We start from the raw sequence: 20,154 nt of genomic DNA on the forward strand, positions 1-20,154 counted from the left end.
TGACGATTAAAACTTAAACGAACATCGTAGCTTCTCCGAGTCAAAAGTTATACCATTAGCAAATCTCAATACGCAGCAAAATGATTTCAAAATGGCGGCGCTTCCCCCTCCTCCGCGCGCGATGCGTCACAGTGCTCGCTTATCGTAATGAATTCTTTGGTCCTTTGGCTATCCAGTGGTCTAATTTAATTTTGGATGTAGACGATAGATTCGAAACTATAATGCCAAACTGTATCCCCCGATTTTGTTATCATTAGCATTTTGGATTGCTACCATATGATTCAAATTTAAAGACGTATTCACTTCAAAAAAAGCTTGCATTTATTTAAATTAAATAATTTAGAAGAATGTTATTTTTGTTTCGTACTGACTATGAAATATAACTGTTACCACAAAATTAGATTTGTGAGGGGCAATTTCGCTTACATATGTTCTATGAAACGAGATATGATTGGATTCTAGTAGATGCCAAATCCTCTCGGGCTAAAAAAATTCAACTGCAAGTCTACAGTATACAGTTGTAGTTAAAATTTATACCAATGTGTTTTTTTGGGGGAATGTACATATATGGTACAATCTATATGATTCGACAAGCAAACACACTTTATTTAGTGAAAATTCCTTTTATTAACTATTAAATAAAATCCAAGGCCTTGATCGGGAACCGAACTCAGTACCGAAATACTTTTCTAGCTTTGCGGGCCTCTTCTCTGACCGCTCAGATGCGATTTGAGAAAATATATAGCTTTTATTTTACCTATTTTATTTTAAAATTATAGTATAATTCTTAATGTGAAAGGGAACATCAAGAAAGATGCAGTTTTTTTTTTGTTATTGTTTTCTATTTTAGATGTCTTCATTAAAAGATACTGTGAAACAAATGTTAATACAAATTATGGCATGTTTGATGTTGGAAGAGAAATCAAATGTTGTGGTAGTTGTAAACAATTTAGGGTCACTTTCACCAATGGAAATGTTTATCATTTCTGGAGAAGTACGCCTCCAAATAGGTATTTTTTTTGTATGTATATAGTTTCCTTTCCTTTAAGAATAGAAATTTGCTTTAATTTTTAACGTTCTATATGATTGTGTTCCTTGATTTTTATTCAATTCACCATACTTGCTTATGGAACGATGTTGTTGCATAAAAATAATTTTAACAACTTCATCAAGTCTACCGGCTTGAAAATGACCTCTCTTAACTCTGCCCCTTAGTAAATTAAGTGGTTGGTCTGTACTTGAGAGTCAGTAAATACATAACAATATAACTTCACAGATAATTATTTATGCCAAAAGAACTTTTGCATATATAGTTGTTCAACCCTGCAATCTTGTCACTGATGGCATTCAGGTGATATAAAGGCCAGATGCTCTCACAAATTGAGCGTGTCTTAGAGTTTTATTTCGTCGGAGATTTCTCCGCCAACACAGTTTCACTCTCTACACCCCGTTATCCGCTTCTTCGCACATGATTTGCCTACTTCCGGCACTTTGAAAATTTTTCGAAACATTCTTTGTAAACTGAATTTTAAGTTATTACAAAAAAAAAACAAACAAACTCAGAGCGTGAGTTTTGAAATGGCAGCTTCATTTTCTTTTTAAGAGAGGTTCCTCTAAAATATGCAACAGTTTGTTACTTCGGTTTGTTAAGCTGATGGTATCTATGTTGCAGCAATATTTATTCGAGCGCCTTGTCTGCTTCTCTTCTTTTAATTAAGTTTTTCCTTGTCTACTACAGTAAATTTGGTAGTTGCTGCCAGCACTTACTTTGTATTAAATATTTATATTAAGTAAAAACATGCACTTTTATTTTTAACACTACTCGAAAATAAAATCAGAAATTAAGTGTGGCTCTTTCGTGAGAACAATCAAAGTAATATAAACTGTTGATTTTTATCCGTCATTGCAAGCTTTTTTTTTCTTTTTTTTTTTTTGCAATGGACGAACCATTTTCAGGTAATGTTTTCTAAAATGTTCGTGGGATTTGACGTGCAGCCTCTCTTCTGCCAAAATGCAATAACGAAAATTTGTTAGCTTTGAAATACTCTTTTTTTTTTAGTAAATCCCGTTCAACATATTAAAAGCTGTTATCTTTCTGAAATTGTACCAGCTATACAAGGAAGAAGATATAGTGACTTATAAAGAAAGGTCGCCTCCGCTGGTAGGTTATGTGGAGAGAATGAAGAACAGAGTGCCTCATCTGTAGTCGGCCCAGTGGAGCTCGCCAGTGAAAGAGATCTCGCTTGCGTTTGCTTGGTGATCTCCAAGATGACCTCATTTCATTAGGTGTTAGACCATGTAGAATATAGGCCAAAGACAGGGATGTCTGGACGAGGTCCGGATCCTTTAGAACTTAGTAGATTATTTTAAAAATTACTCCTAAACAATTATTTTAGATTCGATACAGGGTTTTGAAATTCGGTATTCTCTGTTATCCTCCATTGTAAACAATTAGTTAACATCTGCCTTTGCACAGTTCATCAACAATAGCTTCAACAAAGACTTCCGATAAAATAAAAAATCATCTGAGGTTACATCTTGGCTAGGGAACAAAGGCACACTAATACCTAGAATGCGCTCACAAAGTAACAGCTCTGTGTGACGTGTATATCTGAACTCTACTGACGAATTGGACACTTACAGTCAGTGTTAACAGTGAAGTAGAAGTCTGATGTTTTAATAAGATAAAATAGGTAGAAAATACTATTTTATTATTATTATTATTAATTTTATTATTATTATTATTATTAATGTATTCCTAAGAAAAAAGTTATTTATATTTATTTCTTTTTTAATTTTTTCCAGAGGCCATGAAAATTAATATTGACAGGCTCTATTCAGGAACTCTATTTACTAACATCAATATGAAAGGATTTCAAATATCGATTTTAAATATTACTAAGAAAGAACATTGGTTATATTATCTTGATGAAGAAACCGAAGCGTTTGGCTGGCCCGGCAAGAGAATCTCTCATGTTATAGAAAAATTTCCTTCCAGGATAGAACGAATTGAAATAGACAATACAGTCCCCGTGGTATTTTAATTTATTTTTTTATATTACAGTGATGTTTTTGGACTTACATCTTAATTGGATGGGGATAACTTGATGGTATTAGATTTTTGAGTGGAGCCAACGGCAAAGAAAAAAAGACATGAAATCTTGGAAGGTGTCTAATGCAAATCTGTAGGAACCTTTATACTTATACCATTAGCACCGATTTTTTTTTCTTGTCCCAACATCCTTATTCTCTTCCAAAGCCAAAATTCGCCGAACACTGAAACAATCTCTCCCTCTGTGAGGTTCAGAATAAGTCGTCTTCGACTCAAGAAACCACTTTCAATTTGATCTCATCTACTTTTTCGATCCTATAATATTTCCTTAAGTAAGAATATTCGTCATTGACCTCTACTGATATTTTTTATTGTTATTGATATTTTAGATGGAAGGAATGATTTTAAATGAAAAATATGGTGAAATATTTCGAAAGTGTTTGCTCGCAATTAGCATAGCTTTAATGAAGGAATGTGATACATTGAATAAGTTGGATGCACTCGCGGGTGATGGAGACTGTGGCACTACATTGCGTCATTTTTCTGAAGGTAGGATAAGAATATTTCTACTAAAATAAGAATAATAACATTTTTGAGTAACTATGTTTTATTAACAAATAACATAAGAAATAATTGTGCATTCCTAAAAGCATATTGTAAATAAAAATTCTAACATGAATTCTTGCATTCGTATATGCAGAGAAATATATATATATGTATATATATATAGTACTCTAATGACGGTCTTTGGCCAAGTAATTTGTCTTTATATGAAATATTTATCTTAGGGAGCGTGAATCAAGTTGATTTTTATTTCTTTAAGAAATTCCTTTATTAATATAAATGGTAAGCATTTATAAGATATCCTTGTACATTTATAAGATATGAAGTTAATTTTTTAAGACTTTTTCTTCTTCTATATAATAAAACAAAATTAGAAGGTGATTTATCTTTTTAAATTGATTGCTCTTCTGTTTTCAGTTAAATTTAATTCAAATTTAATTTCCTGAACTAATAATGTAATATACATTAAAATAGTTTTGTAAATGTTTATTTGTTAATCAGTTTCTAATTTATTTAACTAGCATAATCCCAATAATTATCATTTATTTATTGCAGTGTTTTTTTATTAAGGCGCGTCAATATCTGAGGTAATTGGCGCCCAGAGCTTTTTTCAGTGCACTGCCGGCCTCCGGACAACGTAGACCATCACCGGACAGTGAACTGTAAGTAGCTGCTAGAAAGAGAAAATCTATGGGCCAGCAGCTAGATCCAGTTGGAATCCAGTATTCGCTAACTACTCAGCTAATCCCTTCCTTAAGTTGAAGAGATGAAGATGAAATTATTATATTTTTACTTTTATTAATAAGATTATTTATTATAGGTATCCTTCAAGAATTATATGAATTTCCAATTAGATTTGTTGGTTCAACGTTGTCTATGCTAGCCAAATTATCAGATTCGTTGATGGGAGGTACATCTGGAGCAATATTTTCGTTACTGTTTATGGGTGCTGCTAAAGATTGCAATTCATGGGAATCATGCTGGTTGGCTGGCATAGAAATGATTCAAAAGTATAGTACTGCTAAAGTTGGTGACAGAACTTTGGTATGTATAATAATGAAGTATCAATTTTTTATGTAATAAAGCATATGTTTTGATCTGAGATCAGCTGAGCTTACTTCTGAATGGCACAATTTTTTCGTTCCGTGTTTTTATTTTGAGGACCTAAAGTTATCACTGTAAGAACTCTTTAGACTTAATAAAACAAGCACTTCGTAGACATAGTTGTACCACGAGTGCGCATGATTATGATTATTTAACATATAACCTAGATTTGCAACAGAAATGCAGAATTTTCCAGGGATTACGAAAAGGGCAAAAAAGTCGTATGGCCAAAACCAATTTACGACTAATTTTAAGAAGCATGCACCAACGTTAAACGATGGGACTCAAATTATTACTGTCAACAACATAGTCACTATGGATGGGGCCGAAACCCTAGTTTATCAACTGCAAGTGATCTTGCCTGTAGAGTAATTCTTGGATTGTGGTATGTTGTGTAAATGTATGTGTACTGTTCTGAATTTTTTTTTTTTTTTTCCAATGCCATACATCATTGGCGTTCTGCCATTAGTTGTCTCGCAGCCCAATGTATTTTAGCTCGGTTGCTTACTCGTGGTGCCCCCGGTTCTCGCCGAACGACTGACATTTGTCGCCAAGCATTCAGCCCAAACATAACCAGCGACAACATGAATCGGCCACTGTTCTGGAAAGTGTGCATGGAGTATTGAGCTGTGTAACCCATAGGGTCCCTACTTCCCAAGCAACTTTTCAGTCGCGAAATTCAGAACATTAACGCTTAATTCTTTCAATATTTCGTATTCATTTTTTGTTCGGTTTGTCACTTATTCCTCCGATTATAATGTTTTTTCTTTTGCCTTGTTCCCTTTCCCAGTATTCTTTAAAATTATCTGATTATCTTGTTTTGTATTAACCAGTTCTTGCTTAAACTTTAACTTCTCTTCGATAACCCTAACTAATCTTATCTAAATGTTTGAACTACTAAAAAGGAAAAATCCTTTTAAAAATATGTATTTCATGCTTACTTTCCATTCTTTGATTTTATATTTTTAGTTGGTATTAGCAATATTATTTTTCGCTAGAAACATATGTCGTGCAGGATTTTATTTCTCTTATTTAGTTTGTATAATACGTATGGGCTAATAGCTATGGGTTGGTCTAGTGGTCAAGAGCGTGGCTTTGTAACTAGGAGATCCCCTGTTCGAACCCGCGTATGACTACTTTTAATTTGATAAAAAAATTGTTTATGGTAAAGTATGAGCTTCCGCCCCGTCCACGACACGTAATTGGTAGTTGGACATTATGCCCCGCTTGAAAAAAATATGGGATTATTTTACTTGTTTACTTGAAAAATGAAAATTTAATAAATTAAGCAAATTTTGAGCCGTACATAAAACAGTGGTTCAAAATTGAAGTTCATTCACTAACTTTAATATGATAATGGTCCTTTATTTTTTTGGTGAAAAAAAATTCCTCGTTTTCGTTAACTTATTTATTCCTAAAAAGGAATTACCGACATCAACCGTCTTGAATGAAATTTTAATTTTAGATACCCTAGCTATATATTTTTTTGTTTTTACTTGTCACAGGCAATACTTAATTTATTCTCTTTTGTTCTGTTAAGTGCCTTTCAACACCCAATTTAAATTTCGCTTATAATTGCAGTTAGATGCTTTAATTCCTGCATGCAAAGGATTCGTGTTACATCTTAAAGAAAATGGTGACCATTCATGGCCTATTGCCTTAAAACTTGCTTACGAAAGAGCGAACCAAGGATGTGAGGCTACCAAAAATATGGTAGCCCGGTAAGTAAAACCATAGGAAATAATTTTATGAATAATAATTTTAATAAAAAAATTTTTTTTGAACCTATCGAAGAATCGATTTTTATTAATTAGAGTTGGTCATTTACAATGGAACAGTGAACAAGTAAATCATTTTAAAATAAATCAAAGAGTAGATTTACTTATAGTATTTTACTTTATTTTCAGGGTCGGTCGGGCTAGATATGTCGATAAATCAGAGGTAACTGATGTTGATCCTGGAGCTTATGCCGTTGTAATTGTACTTAAGACTCTTGTCAAAGCACTATTGCCCAAAGGAGATCATCAATGCCCGATTTAATTTTTTTGTTAGTTTTGTTGGTAAATAAATCTGTTTTCATTTTAAATCTTTGGCCATTTTTAAAGGTCTTTTCTTAGAATATTACAGTCAATAATAAAAAACACTTAGATCGAATTCTGGTTTGCAATTAACGAAAAGAAATATGCAATTGCTGAACTGCATTTGAGAGAATTAGCTACGGAAACGAATGTCAACAAATAACAAACCTCACTATAACAACAATGTATAAATTCTGAGTATGTAAGTGGTTCTATTTATAAAAGTATTCTTTCTTTGTGGGTATATTTATTGAGCTTGTCTTTTTCTTCTATAATGTTGGAATTTGATTTGGAGAATTTGGAAAATCTGCATTTCAATAGTCCTTCTCCTTCCCTATTTATGTTGATAGCTTATAAGACGATTGAGAGAACATTGGCGGCTTGGTTGTGGAAGGTATCATTGGGAGGCGTTAATCAAAGCCATTGTGAAAGCCCTCTTTACGAATCAACTCATTACAAAATTATTAAGTGGATCCTGAGCGAATGCTCGGTAACCGACGGAATGTAGCACTACAAACAACATCCACTTCCGTGTCTCGACGGTTTTCGCGTTCTGTTACGCCATGTCTTTCATATTTTCATGGACTGATTGCGACTTTCGCTCGTCCTCAGCTCTTCCTCGTCGCAAAAGGGTAATTTCCGGTCCTTTGCTGAGTCGCTGAGGGTATTTCTTTGAGAGAGGGTGGGTACATTCCATCTAAAGTGGTTAGAAAGATAAGACTCAAACGTTCAGAGTTTGAAGAAAATTTGAGAGTTAGAAGTTAGAACAGTAGAAAGAGTAAGTCGTATTCGCACCAGATTTTTATTTTTACGGAAAGATTCTACAGTACAAAACATGCAAGCTTCTGCCGTATCAATAGAATTTTCCCTCTCATTATCCCAAACAAATTCTATTGTTTGTTTATAAAATTTGTAATGAAACTTGCGCGATATTAGTACGTTGGGTATGTACGACAAGAAATTCAGATAGGATGTGTCTTAAATGCTGCACAAAAAATGTACAACCTATTTTCGCCACGGGCTGGCTGGTATTTTAAAATTCCTGCCAGATAGATGTTCATCCAAATTATCAATGATACAAAAAGGTGCCCTCTGAAAAGTCCTAGAGACTGGAAACAGTGACGAAATGTGCGCTAAAGAACGATTGCATTGGGCATTAATAAAGGCTAGAAGGTGGACTCCATCTAACCCATTTATCACTAACTCGTAACTCTAGGAGACATAGGTGGGGAAATATTTCAAAGTGCTTTCTCTTTCCAAGGTGGGGGTAAACTCTATCGCTTAAGGAAGGCATCTAAATTTAATTTGTGTAGTGTGCTGCAATTAATAATCATGTGTGTATGATTTAAATTTAAAAAAAAGAAAAAGAAATAGTGGTTTTATTATTTTGATGTGTTCTGATTATATATAATATAATCATACCGTTATTATATAATCATATAGTTCCGTGTATATTATATGTAGATTACGAAACTAGATATAATTTCTACCTTTTACAAACTACATGTATGTGTATTAAAAATTCAAGAAAACTGTAGATTAATTGGATAGAACTTCTAAATATACATTTATAGATATGATTTCGTTGGTGGAAAAATAAAATTCCTAATCAGTTGTTATCAGTAAAGTAAAGAAGGACAGCGCAGTATAAAACAGGTTATTAACAACTACCATACAAAGTATTATTAGACAGAAGTAAATACATACATTTCAAGTTCAATTTGTTTATTTAACATATTTATTTGTAATATTTACAGTTACTGCAAAAGAAAGTTATTACCACTCTTAAATTCAGATTTACACGGTATTATACATTGTTTTATATATAGTATACTTAGCAATAACAATGATAATTATCATGAATATTATCCCTGATCTACATGGTTATGTGAGTTTCGACAAGTTGGCAATACAACGTTTCGATGACAACTCATAAAGTTCCGAATATGTTCATTTATTTTTGCAAGGCATATATGTTGTTTATGAAATTCAGCTTGTTGAACAGTTAATTCGTGTTCGATTTCAGTAATGAACCTCAATCTGATTCCCTCATACCAAATTTATATGACTTGATAATTTGTAGAATGCATCGAAACATTTACAGTCGAGGTCTTTGTAACAAAACTGAAATTCACAAAACTAATTAAAACATTAATAATAATATTTTTATTAGCAATATTATATTAAATGTATCTGGCTGCATAAAGAGTTAACCCTCCTTCTTTCGCACAAAATACAAAATATTTCTGCATAAATGCGAATATGCCTCGAACCAATGCAGAATTTTCTTGTTCTCAATATAAGTGTATGTATTTTAAATATTTATCATTAAATGTTCGCAAAAAGCTCGTCAAATTTATTTCAATGTTTCAATTTCACAATTTGATTTGTGAAAAGTATTAATTACCGTACTTTATTTATAATTAAAAACCTCGTAGGAAATTTATTCCTAAATATTTAAATATTTTAATTTGTAATTATGCATTGAAAACCCTGATTTATGAGTTTGAACCGTCCTACAAAAATACATGAAAATGTACCAATAATATGCCATAAAAAATGTAATTGAAAAGCAGATTATATTATTAGGGAAAATCCAGCTCTGGCAGAAAATTAGGAAACTTCAGCTTGATGCCTAAAGGAACTTTAAAGACCTTAGTAATTGCGCCCGAAAAAAATATGTCTTAACTCTCCTACACCTGTATAAAAACATGAGCCTATCTGTTCTCTGCATTCCAAAAATAATCCTCTAATATAAAAATTATAAGTTTAGAGTTGATAGATTCTGTGGGATTGATCAGTCAGTATAAACCTCTGCAACTGAACTCCCCTGTTTTGTGGTTAGACATTTAGAGCTCAGACTCCTGGGTGAAGTGCGAAGGCACGAAAAAAAGCTCTAAAGAGTTAAACTCAGTCATGCACGCTCTTCAATGTCTTCTTAGTGTCTTAGTGCAATGTCTTCTCTTTATTGACAAACCTACAACTTTTGTGTGCTCATTTTGCTACGGAAGGAATGTTTAAGGTAATTCCTGTGAGCGTACCATGATGAAAACCTATCTGGGTCAGAAAGGTAGCTTTCTTATTACGCTTTTGTCTTAAATGATCCAGTGCCCAGAAAGCATGAAGTCAGTTCAGTGGAGTTATACATGGTCTTCAATTAACTTCGTAGGAATTAATTAACACTACAGCAACCTGGTTTAAGAAAATTGCCTCTCAAGAATTGATTATCCTCTCATAAGCTCAGCAACACAAACCTATTGCAACTAATTCTGACTAAAAGACTATGACTAGTTTTCATAGGCTTCCCTGTCAATTATATATGATATCTCTTTCATGAAGACTTCCGATTAGCGCCCTTTACCCCTTCTGACGTGAAGCTGCCAGAAAACCTTCCTCATTTATAGGCTTAAATTAATAACTTAATTATTGAAAAATGTCAATAATTAAATATTTAATTATTAAAGATCATGTAGCCAAAATACTTTTATAAGATTGGATTCTCAGAAACTACCTCATTGGAAAAAGTAGGGCATTCACTTCACAAACCAAAACCATATTCGAAAAAAAAACTGGGTGCATGTGTTTCATTAAAGCATGAACAATTTCAGTGCACTATTCTATAATTTAGAATGTAGTATTCTATAATTTAATTTTGATTTTATTTCATTTTTAAATAACTTTTTTTTTTAATAGAAAATTATGTCTACGAAGGCACTTTTACTAAACGACAAAAACGATGTTGAGAAGGAAATGCTGGAAGCTATAGCTGGAACTTATCCTGGACTGTTCGTTGATTCTCGTCTTAGGATTTTGATGATTAACAGGGTAAGTAATAATTTTTTGCTACGTGCGTCGTGAAAATTATTTACTTATTTACTTTCTCTATTTACTTTATTTATTTACTAGTAAATAAAGGGAATTAATGCAAATTGCAACAGTACATTTCTTCACTACAATCGGCAGAAGATATTAGATTTCTCAGATTTCTTCTTATCACGCGCCAATACAATGCCAATTTCAAGTTAAAAATGAAGTATTTTCTTTAAACTCAAGATTGTTGAAACCTTGTAACTATTTGAATAATCTTTATTTTGGAGACTTAGCTTTTCTTTAAGTTCTTTTTAAATTTTAATAATTTGGCTATGTAATATGAGCAGTTGGAGACAAATATGTTTTAGGAGAGAAAAGAACGTGTAGCATTGGTGTCAGGAGGAGGAGCAGGTCATGAACCATTCCCAGCAGGTATTTTATTTACCTCCTATCAAGATATTACTATTAAGATACTACTATTTTTCATGCGGATTTATTTTTAACAAATTAAATTGTTCACAATGAACAATGAAAATTTAGTTTTAATTACCGTTTGTTTATTTAAATTAATTTAACTCGTTAACTCTCTTTTATGGTATTCTTTATAATCGCTGACTTCTAAGTCCACGTGGCCAAAAAATATTTTTTTGTGGAAATAATACTAACATCTGAAATTTTGACGCTTTGGTTTGAATCTTGAAACATTTGTTTAAATTTATTTCTGCAAATTGCAGAATAGTCTTAATAGTTTTAGTTTCTTAAGTTTAAACAGGAACAGTTTGTTAATTGGAACAGTCAGCTGTACGATTAATATTTATGTAATCATAACTTTTAAGGTCTTAGATAAGATGGCGTGTCTCTCTCCTCTCGAAGAAAGTATTTTTAAAGAACAGCGTTCTGTGATCTGGGAAAGATTTCAAACTCCAGAAATATTCTCTCGGCTGAACAAACAATATGTCAATAATTAAATAAACCTGGCGAGTTTCTGCGCGTGAGCGGATAAGTTTAAAAGTGGTCGCAAAAGCGTAAACGAGCACCGCTCCGCTCAGCGTTGCAGTTTGAAGGAGTAACGCACTCTCAACAGCTTATACTATTCAGACATGATTGAGAACAAAATCAAGCACGCGATGATAAGGAAATGTCCGGGATGGCAATGGGAAAGCGTGCTTCATTTTCAAGACAACCTCGACTTCATAAGGCAGAACTGACGCTGGAAACTAGAGGCAAAGACCTTATCTCATCTTCCTTACAGCCCTTCAGATTTTTATCAATTTGGTCCCATGAAAAAAGCTTTGCGTGGCATTAAGTAGAACGGCAACGAAGAGTAAAGAAAAAACTGGATAGAGATCATGGTAAAGAATTGTTCGCTGAGGGGATAATTATTTAATACTATTGAACTGGCCCTTTTTTTTAAATATGAAACTTAAATAGATGATAAACAAATAATAATAACAAATATGAAAAAAAGTTTTAATATAAATGGAAATTTTATGAAAATTACTTTGCTGACCTCCTTTCATTAATTAGGTTGCTGACCAATGTTTAGACTAGGGTACACTATATCTCAAAATCAATTACAAAACATATGGGACCTTAAAAAACAGTACTCAGTCAGGCAACCCTGAAACCAATATATTTCAGAAGACGCACGCTGCTAAAACGGACGTAAGGGAAGCGTAAGTTTATATTGCTAGACGAAATGCTTTAGTAATACACATGACCCTCTATGCTTAGTATCCATACAAATTTTTGTTGATAGATACTGCATTCTAAAATTTTCGAATTATAGTTAAGGTTCTTCCAATCTTAGTTATTTAGTTTTAATCTAATCAATGACGATTTTGGATTTTATAGGCAGCCTGAGAACATATGTGGGCTGCAGAAATTGTTTATTCATATGGCAAGGACCAATCTTAAGTATATTTATAATAAGGTAGAAAATTCGACTGCTGGACATTGACTAACGAATAAAAATTTTGAATATCCAAAAGAAAGTTCCTGCGAAGACTATTTTGCCCTTGAAGAAAGTCACAATTCGGGATTATAATCTAACTTTGATATTCTTTGGCTCCATTTTCTTGGCCATATATCTGAAAGAAAAAGAAACGTGGGCGAAAGTTCCAATTGGATTGGATCCTTTGAAAACTGTCTACATTATCTTAGTTTAGAAGTTGTAACGCAGATATGAGATTTATGTTTATTTGAGTCACTCAAAGTGCCATTTTCATTTTCAAAAATTAAATGTTTGTTTATAAAAACAAATGCATCTACAATTTTTAGTGTCACTGATATTATTAACATGACTTGCATAACTCATTCAGGAATAATAGTTGAAAAACAAAACTAAACTAAGCAAAAAGTAAATAGCTGGTGAAAAAACAGATTTTATTTTCTTACGTTTCTATATTTTTTTAAACTATTATTTCTAGGATATGTTGGAGAAGGAATGCTAACTGCTGGTATAGCTGGAAAAGTGTTCACCTCGCCACCTATATCAAGTATTTTAACAGCAATACTGACAACAGCTAAATTAAATAAAGGCAAGTATTGAATAGAAATAATGTAATTATGTAGGTAACGTTTTTGCAAGAAGAATGTATGTTACTTATTTCTTCTTAAAAATGTTATTCGGTTTACATTATTTTTTTCTCAACTTAATGTCATTATTTCTCAGAATCATTGAAATAAAAAATAAACTGCATTATATACAATAATTATGCGCCGACTGCTGCAGTCTAGTGACTCACATTGATACGACAATACTTAATTTTTTATTGAAGGCGTAATAATACCTGTGTTCATTATCGCCCAAAGCGTTTTTCATTGCACTGCCGGCATTCGGACATTGTCTTGTTACAGAGAACACTAGCTCTTAACGGACAGTGAGCTGTTAGAGGCTCTTAGAAGAAGAAAACCTAAAGGCAGGCAGAAACACTTTCTTGATTTATTTTATTCTAAATTTCATTCTGATAAATTTTAGTTTTTTCAGCCAAAAAAAAAAAAAATGTATAATGCTCAACAATTTTTTAACAGCACTCCATTCTTCTATAATGTTTACCATGCTTATAAATTGTTTTTTCCTGTTGTACTTGAATTGAATATCATTATATTGCAAAAGTCCGATAGGCATTATGCTAGCTAACTTCTTAAAATATGCATTGAATTTTAATTATTCTTAACATACATCACTTACTAACACACACTAACAAATTTCTAAAAACCACTTTTTTTAACGCTAGAATCCTCAAAACATGTATTCTGGATAAAAATTTAATGTGAAACTCAATATTTCCTCTTACCTGTAATAAATAAGAAATATCCTTAATAGAGGGTAACACATCCTCTTTTAATTATATACACTTTAATGTCATTTTTATCAATTCGATTTCTTAACTCTTTGTTGATTTTATGTTAGGATTTTATTTTATTTTTTATAACAAAACAAATTTGGTTTCTTGAAACTATCGTTTTTCATGAATAAGAGCTATTTTTAATAAAATTGCTAAGTTGGGCATCCTAAAGCAAGATAACTTTAAATTTGTTTCAACATTTTTAGGAGGAGTGCTATTACTAGTAGAAAATTATACTGGCGATGTACTTAACTTTGCTTCTGCTATGGAAATTGCTAGAACAAAAGGCTATAAAGTAATTCTTTATTTTAGTATTTATTGGTAATGCTTCAATAAAATTTTAATAAATAAAAGTGCGCCTTAAACTTAATTAGGTATTGAAGGAAACACAAAAATACAAATCGATGTGAAAATTTACAGCGATTCTCGAGGTGCTAACTAAACAATGTTTTAAGCAATAAATCTTAAAACATATTTAAATTGCATGATTTGTTTTAAGTGAAAACATATTTTCCGAAATTTCACATTATCGCAATACTTCCCTACTTAAATATTCAATTGATCTTGTTTATTTAAACCATAAAAGAGTAAAGATTTAATTGAGAACAAATTAAGATAAAGAAAGCATAATGAATAGTTTGACTTTTTTTTTCGGTTATACTAAAAATTAATACTAAACCATTTCTGTCTTTTAAATACAATTTTAAAATATTTAAACATTAACCTAATCCGCTAGAACTTAGAATTTAGAGAATGATTGACTTCGTCGTTCTGTGAGCATGAAATTTCAGTACTGCTTTTGTTATCTAACCAGGACTTTTTCAAATCATCCTTCACGTTCAGAAAAGTAAATTCAGAAGTTTCACTTTTATTTACAAAACAGTAAGGGTACAAAAGAACTTAGTAAAAAGAGAAATATGAAATTTACTTTTTTTTAGATGTTAGATTAACAAAGTTATCTCAATTCTCTTTCAAGTAGTGTACGATATCAAAGGAATTGTATCGCTGATATTTTTCTTCGTAGCACGCTTGTTTTTTATTTCCTGAACGGTTTCGGAATTTCATCCATCATCAGACGTCGAGTAATCACTTTGGTGCGGAAAATTCCACTTTAACTACGTTACCTTGTCACACTGCAGTTACTGAGTCAGCTAGTTCATTAAGTCTACAACTTTTTTTGAAATATTTTCGTAAGAGGACTTCATGGAGAAGGGTGAATAGGCTTTCTTCTAACGAACCATTCTCTGAATAATATACGGTTTTATTTCCTACATATTTTAAAGAATAGGTCCCTCTTGAGAATTCTTCCCCTTAAAGTATATTTTTACATAAGATGTATAGTATGCATAAAGAGGGGAATCAAATGTATTGCTAAAATTTCGTGTAAAATAAAATTTCAAAACCGTGAGTACCACTTCAAAAATGGATTTTATTTTTTCTGATATTCTTCTGAAAATAGGCTCTATGTTTTTTTTCTAAACTAAAAACATATAAGTAAATAAAAAATTTATAAAAGAAAAGTTTTTCTGGGAACATTTTTTTTTACTTATTTTGAAGTAAGTTAAATAGTTCATTAACTCAGAACCTCGAGATTTTAATAAAATAAGGTGAGTATTTACACCACGTTAATTGTTTAAGCATTAGTTTTTCATTTGAACACTTATTTTTCATAACTATCATCCATTTAAAGACGTATTGAAGCAGTTTTTGTTTTGTTTTTTCTTCTTCTTTTTTGTCTGTACATATTAAGAATATTTATATTTTATATTGGTTTATTTTCAGCATCAGTACTTGTATCTATTGTAAAAGTATTTGTATTATGTTCATTATGCCGCTATATTGAGAATACTTTTCGTTTTAGTATTTTTTTTCCTTAAGATAATTTCTTTTTCTTTGCGTATGTATATGTAGATATTAAAAATTAAATGATTGGCCATATCCATTGCTTAGGCAATTAGCTATGTAGCAATAAATAAATAAATTAAATAATTAGTTTTTAGGGGGAGAAGGGCCCAATTTTTGTTTAACCAACCTAAATCGGCCTCTGTAAGTACAATTGACGCGAGCTCTATTTAATTATGATTGATCTGAGTAATAAGTGTCAAGTAAATCTACTCGTTGCGATCACAGCAGCCACAGAGCAGTGCGGATTCAGTTAAACATCTCTCAAAGCTTCCGTCTAGAAGTTTACTAAATCAGGGCAATGCTCTTGCTTGCTTTCTTTTTAGTGTGACTTTAATGGATTTTTCAGTAAGGACTCGAAACATGTATTACGTTTGTTGCCTAATTTTGAATGTGGGAAACAGTCGCAGAGAAGGAATTCTTTTTTAAAAAAGATCTGGGTAATGCTTATAAAGGAAAAAAGTAATATGATGAATTTAATTTGTTTTAGGTTGAGTGCATTATAATTTCGGATGATGTTGCAAATTTAGGTACTGACGTTAGGAGTGTAGCAGGAAGAAGAGGAATGGTTGGCTTTGTTTTAGTGGCCAAGGTTTCTTGCTTTCTTATCACATTGTTTTTATAGATTTACTTTGACTGAATTATTAAAACTGTCCGGTAGGACAGTTGTATAAGGGTTGATGGTCAAAAACTGCACGAAAAAGCGTAACGTTGAAAAACACCCAACTTTGACAATTTTTTTCTCTTTTTCTATAAAAGATAAAATTCCCAAATTTTCTTTAAAATAAAGGGCAAATCCTCCTTTATGACTGTAATTTTTTGCAACAACCCAGATCTAATAGGTTTTGAGAAAAAAGTTGCTGAAAATGAGCAAAAACGGCTTTTTCAAAAATTGTTGTTGTTCTTGTTCTTGTTGTTGTTCTTCTTCTTCTTGTTGTTGTTACCTTTTTTGTAAACAACGTAGCGCCTAAACGCGCAAACCGATTTTCATGAATGAGGTGTCATTCGATTCGGAATTTTATGTAGATGTGCCTTTTGGGGGTCTCGATGCTGTACCTCAAATGGGAGAGGAGTTAGCCCCATGTATGTAAGGCCCCCTCTATAACTAGTTTTACTAATAACTCTGTAAATATTGGCACGTTTTTGATAAAATTTGGTAGGGTGAAAGGGATAGGGCTCCTCTATCTAAAATTAAAGCGACGTTCTGTTCTTACACCTAATAAGGGGAAGTTTTGCAATCTTTTCAAATCATCTTCGCAATAACCGATTTTCGTGAATGAAGTGTCATATTATTCAAAATTTTATGTAGATTTGCATTTTAGAGGCCTTGACGCTGCGCATATTTGGGACGGGAGTTCGTCCAATGTATGTAAGGCCCCTTCCAATATTATTGTTACTGATAACTCTGTAAATCAGCCCGATATTGATAAAATTTGGGAGGATGAAGGGGTTAGGGCTCCCCTGCTTAACAGTAAAGCGAAGGTGTGCTCTTACACCTATTAAGGGGAAGTATTGCAATCGTTTCAAATTATCAAATGGTCTGGCTGTGGGTGTATGAAGGGAGCACATTTTCTCAGAAAAGACTTCCGCGTGTTACTTTCTTCAAACATGGACATTTTATTGCACGGTAGATTAAGCCTCGCTTAGATAATGAAAGTGTAACGAGCGGCCTGAAAAAATTCTCCCTCTATCTCTCTCTGTTTCAGTGTGTGTGATTATCAAATACCAGAAATCGCAGAACGTTAAATGTCTTAGCTTAGATGAGATAAAGTTTTAGTCAAAATCGGTATACCGGAAGTATCACTTTAATGACGAGATTTTTCAGTTTGTCAGGAATTTTTGGGAAACTTATACAGGAAATCCGATTAATCCTAAATTTCTAAACTTATTAGAATTAAATATAACAAACGTCCCAAGTTTGTAGAATATTTGTAAGTATAATTTAAAGAATAATATTAAGAGGAAGTCGTGAGAGTGTTGTTACCAGATTTTGTTCATAGAAATTATAATTTCTGAGAAAATCTTGTTCCAAAAGTTGCGATAAGAGAACTTCATCAGTTAAAACTGTTTGTAATATTAATTTGTATTTGTTGCGATGAGAAAGAGTCAATAATAATAATGTTTTCTATAATTTAATAAACTATGAATAATGTCTACATAAAAACATTCAGAAATAATATCTATGACTAATCCCTAACTTGATAATATAAATGCCATTAGACTTTACTCTTTCCACCTGAATAGTAAACAATAAACATGATATGGTTTTAATTTAATAAACTTTAAACTTATTTAAACTTAACTTAGTGGCGTGATTTCCCCCTCCTTTATCTTTTGAATGCACTATAAAGTGGAAATAATTATTTAATCTAATTCAAACGTCTTTTGACATCCGTAGAAGAAGTGCTTGTTATTTTTTCTATTTTATTAGCTATTAAACTATTTATTGAAGACTTCATACATCCTTCTCAATTTGGTAAGTACATTTTTTGTAATAATTTAGTTAAATACATTTTAATTCAGAAATTACTCTTATTTGGCGGTTGATTTTAGTCCGATTAATTGTACTTAACTGCTGATGTCTGTCTAGATGAAAAGTGATCCTAGTTCTGACTGATTGTTAAAATTCACTTCCTTTATCAAAAAGTTAATAATATTGCTTAGAGTACTTTCGTTGCTCGATCGGAAAAATAAAGTTTAAAAATTTAAAAGTTTAAACCTTCTTGTTGTGATGTAGATACTCTAATTTATTTTTATTTTTTTATCCATTTTTTGAACGTATCTCCCCGCTTTTAAGACCAACTTGCTTCATTACTTTTGTCTGATAATAAACTTGTAACCCAAATTATCATGTTAATGAACAGTTTTCACTTCTTCAAGATTTTCTCTAAACAATTTTCTACTGTAATTTTCTCGGCACATAGTTTGCATATATTTACGTCTATTACTTTTATTTGAAACATTTTTCCGATAAAATTCAATTTCAAACGATTCTGGTGGAGGAAGGAAGGTAGGCAGGCTAAAGTACAATCATTTCATTCTAGTGATCGGAGGTACCACTTAAGTCCTAACAAATGAATTCAATATTCCGCTTAAATTCTTAGTTTGAAGAGAATTGTTTAACCGGAAGTGCCTGTTTAAAAAATAAATAAAACATTTTTTTACTTTTTCACTTCCTCTTAGACAAGTATTGCGCCCTTGTAAAAATTTTCCGTTTCATCTTTCCACCGGAAATGTATATATGCGCACATACTGTATATGTAGCATTGTATGTGTTGTCAAAATATCTCAAAACGAAAATCGTATTAAGCTGATACTCGTATCAGTGATTAAACTGATACTAATTTCAATCAGGTTCGACAAAGCCCACAGACAATACAATCCCTAAACCGGAAGTCTCTACTCTGCTGCATTAGTGAAGAATTTCTTCGTTTTTCATTGATTTTATTTTTATTCTCCTCTAAGTTTTTTTTTATTTATTTTGGTAAATTGCAAATCTATCTTATAATACCATAGCACATTAATGAATTTGGATAACTATAAACTAAATTTCCGCCCTTGCTCAATAATCAGTTATTGTTCTAAAAGTTCTTTTTTGTTAATACATCAAATTAAAATATTTCCAATTTAAAAAAATTACTCTTTAAAGTTTTATGTTTCATTGCAAAAAACAAAATTTACTTCATTTTTCGAACCTAAATTTTTTTTTTCCAGAGTCGAAGGAAACATTACGTTAAGTATTTATATTAAGTATTAGTTATTTATTTCTAAATACTAAAGATTTTAAATTATATTATAGATATGCCTTCTAAACACCGGAAAAAAAAGCAAACAATTAAAAAATTAGTATCGGGTATTAGACAGACAATTGACAGCACTGCTGAGCTCGAAAACTGTAGTTTATACACTATTGTGACCCCCGCCGCAACTAAGCAACAGCGGTACTACGTTAAAAATCGCGAGGGAATAGTAACTAAACAGCGACAATATAACTTAAGAAAAAAAATAGAAATAAAAGAAAAACAGGAAGTGTACAATTTGGAACACAAAGAAACAATAGCAAGGAAACAGAGAGAGTATGATCTAACTAATAGAGAGAAAATACAGAAGAAACAGAGGAAATATGATTTTGTTCATACAGAAGATAAAAAAAAGAAACAGAAAGAGTATGATTTATCTCATAGAGAGAAAATACTGAAGAAGCAGAGAGAGTATGATTTAACTAATAGAGAGAAAATACAGAAGAAACAGAGAGAGTATAATTTAACTAATAGAGAGAAAATACAGAAGAAAC

The 20,154-nt window shown here is 31.8% G+C and overlaps 3 protein-coding genes and 2 long non-coding RNA genes across 13 annotated transcripts in view; 4 read left to right on the plus strand and 1 right to left on the minus strand.

The window, feature by feature from the left end:
• LOC141460448 (triokinase/FMN cyclase-like) overlaps window positions 1–2,949 on the plus strand; it is a 12,098-nt gene extending 9,149 nt beyond the window's left edge. Inside the window, exons 8-9 of one of the 2 annotated variants that reach the window (XM_074140447.1) lie at window positions 851–1,021; window positions 2,806–2,949. In XM_074140447.1, the coding sequence (XP_073996548.1) occupies window positions 851–1,021; window positions 2,806–2,814 (180 nt within the window). In that variant the 3' untranslated portion in view covers window positions 2,815–2,949. The remainder of the gene's footprint in view (window positions 1–850; window positions 1,022–2,805) is intronic. The other variant, XM_074140450.1, reaches the window with a different exon arrangement.
• On the plus strand, window positions 2,865–6,445 carry LOC141448571 (uncharacterized). The gene is made up of 4 exons (XM_074117014.1): window positions 2,865–3,035; window positions 3,442–3,601; window positions 4,437–4,660; window positions 6,302–6,445. Exons 1-4 carry the CDS (start codon window positions 2,865–2,867, stop codon window positions 6,443–6,445), a joined length of 699 nt encoding a protein of 232 aa, XP_073973115.1.
• LOC141460390 (PTS-dependent dihydroxyacetone kinase 1, dihydroxyacetone-binding subunit DhaK-like) overlaps window positions 4,802–20,154 on the plus strand; it is a 35,627-nt gene continuing 20,274 nt past the window's right edge. Inside the window, exons 1-8 of one of the 8 annotated variants that reach the window (XM_074140336.1) lie at window positions 4,802–5,105; window positions 6,302–6,441; window positions 6,628–6,780; window positions 10,492–10,623; window positions 10,977–11,040; window positions 13,038–13,148; window positions 14,165–14,253; window positions 16,351–16,452. In XM_074140336.1, the coding sequence (XP_073996437.1) occupies window positions 6,748–6,780; window positions 10,492–10,623; window positions 10,977–11,040; window positions 13,038–13,148; window positions 14,165–14,253; window positions 16,351–16,452 (531 nt within the window). In that variant the 5' untranslated portion in view covers window positions 4,802–5,105; window positions 6,302–6,441; window positions 6,628–6,747. Of the gene's footprint in view, window positions 5,106–6,301; window positions 6,442–6,627; window positions 6,781–8,009; window positions 8,133–8,159; window positions 8,494–8,555; window positions 8,603–10,491; window positions 10,624–10,976; window positions 11,041–12,135; window positions 12,285–13,037; window positions 13,149–14,164; window positions 14,254–16,350; window positions 16,453–20,154 lie in introns of those variants that run through there. The other 7 variants (XM_074140325.1, XM_074140357.1, XM_074140368.1 and 4 more) reach the window with 7 other exon arrangements.
• On the minus strand, window positions 8,524–14,211 carry LOC141460487 (uncharacterized). The gene is made up of 3 exons (XR_012462071.1): window positions 13,908–14,211; window positions 13,401–13,523; window positions 8,524–8,922 (listed from the first exon to the last, which is right to left on the minus strand). It is a non-coding gene; the product is annotated as an uncharacterized lncRNA (long non-coding RNA).
• On the plus strand, window positions 16,459–19,984 carry LOC141460479 (uncharacterized). Its single transcript, XR_012462068.1, has 2 exons — window positions 16,459–18,336; window positions 19,575–19,984. It is a non-coding gene; the product is annotated as an uncharacterized lncRNA (long non-coding RNA).

Source organism: Rhodnius prolixus, unplaced genomic scaffold (genome assembly GCF_049639745.1).
Source record: "Rhodnius prolixus isolate KJV_2025 unplaced genomic scaffold, Rpr scaffold_1, whole genome shotgun sequence".
Taxonomy (NCBI): domain Eukaryota; kingdom Metazoa; phylum Arthropoda; class Insecta; order Hemiptera; family Reduviidae; genus Rhodnius; species Rhodnius prolixus.

Excerpts from the sequence above, each read along its gene's own strand:
- LOC141448571 (XM_074117014.1), top strand. The coding sequence starts at position 2,865 with ATGAAAGGATTTCAAATATCGATTTTAAATATTACTAAGAAAGAACAT. Across the intron at positions 3,036-3,441 it reads TAGACAATACAGTCCCCGTG|ATGGAAGGAATGATTTTAAA; the intron begins GTATTTTAATTT and ends TTGATATTTTAG. Across the intron at positions 4,661-6,301 it reads AAGTTGGTGACAGAACTTTG|TTAGATGCTTTAATTCCTGC; the intron begins GTATGTATAATA and ends TTATAATTGCAG.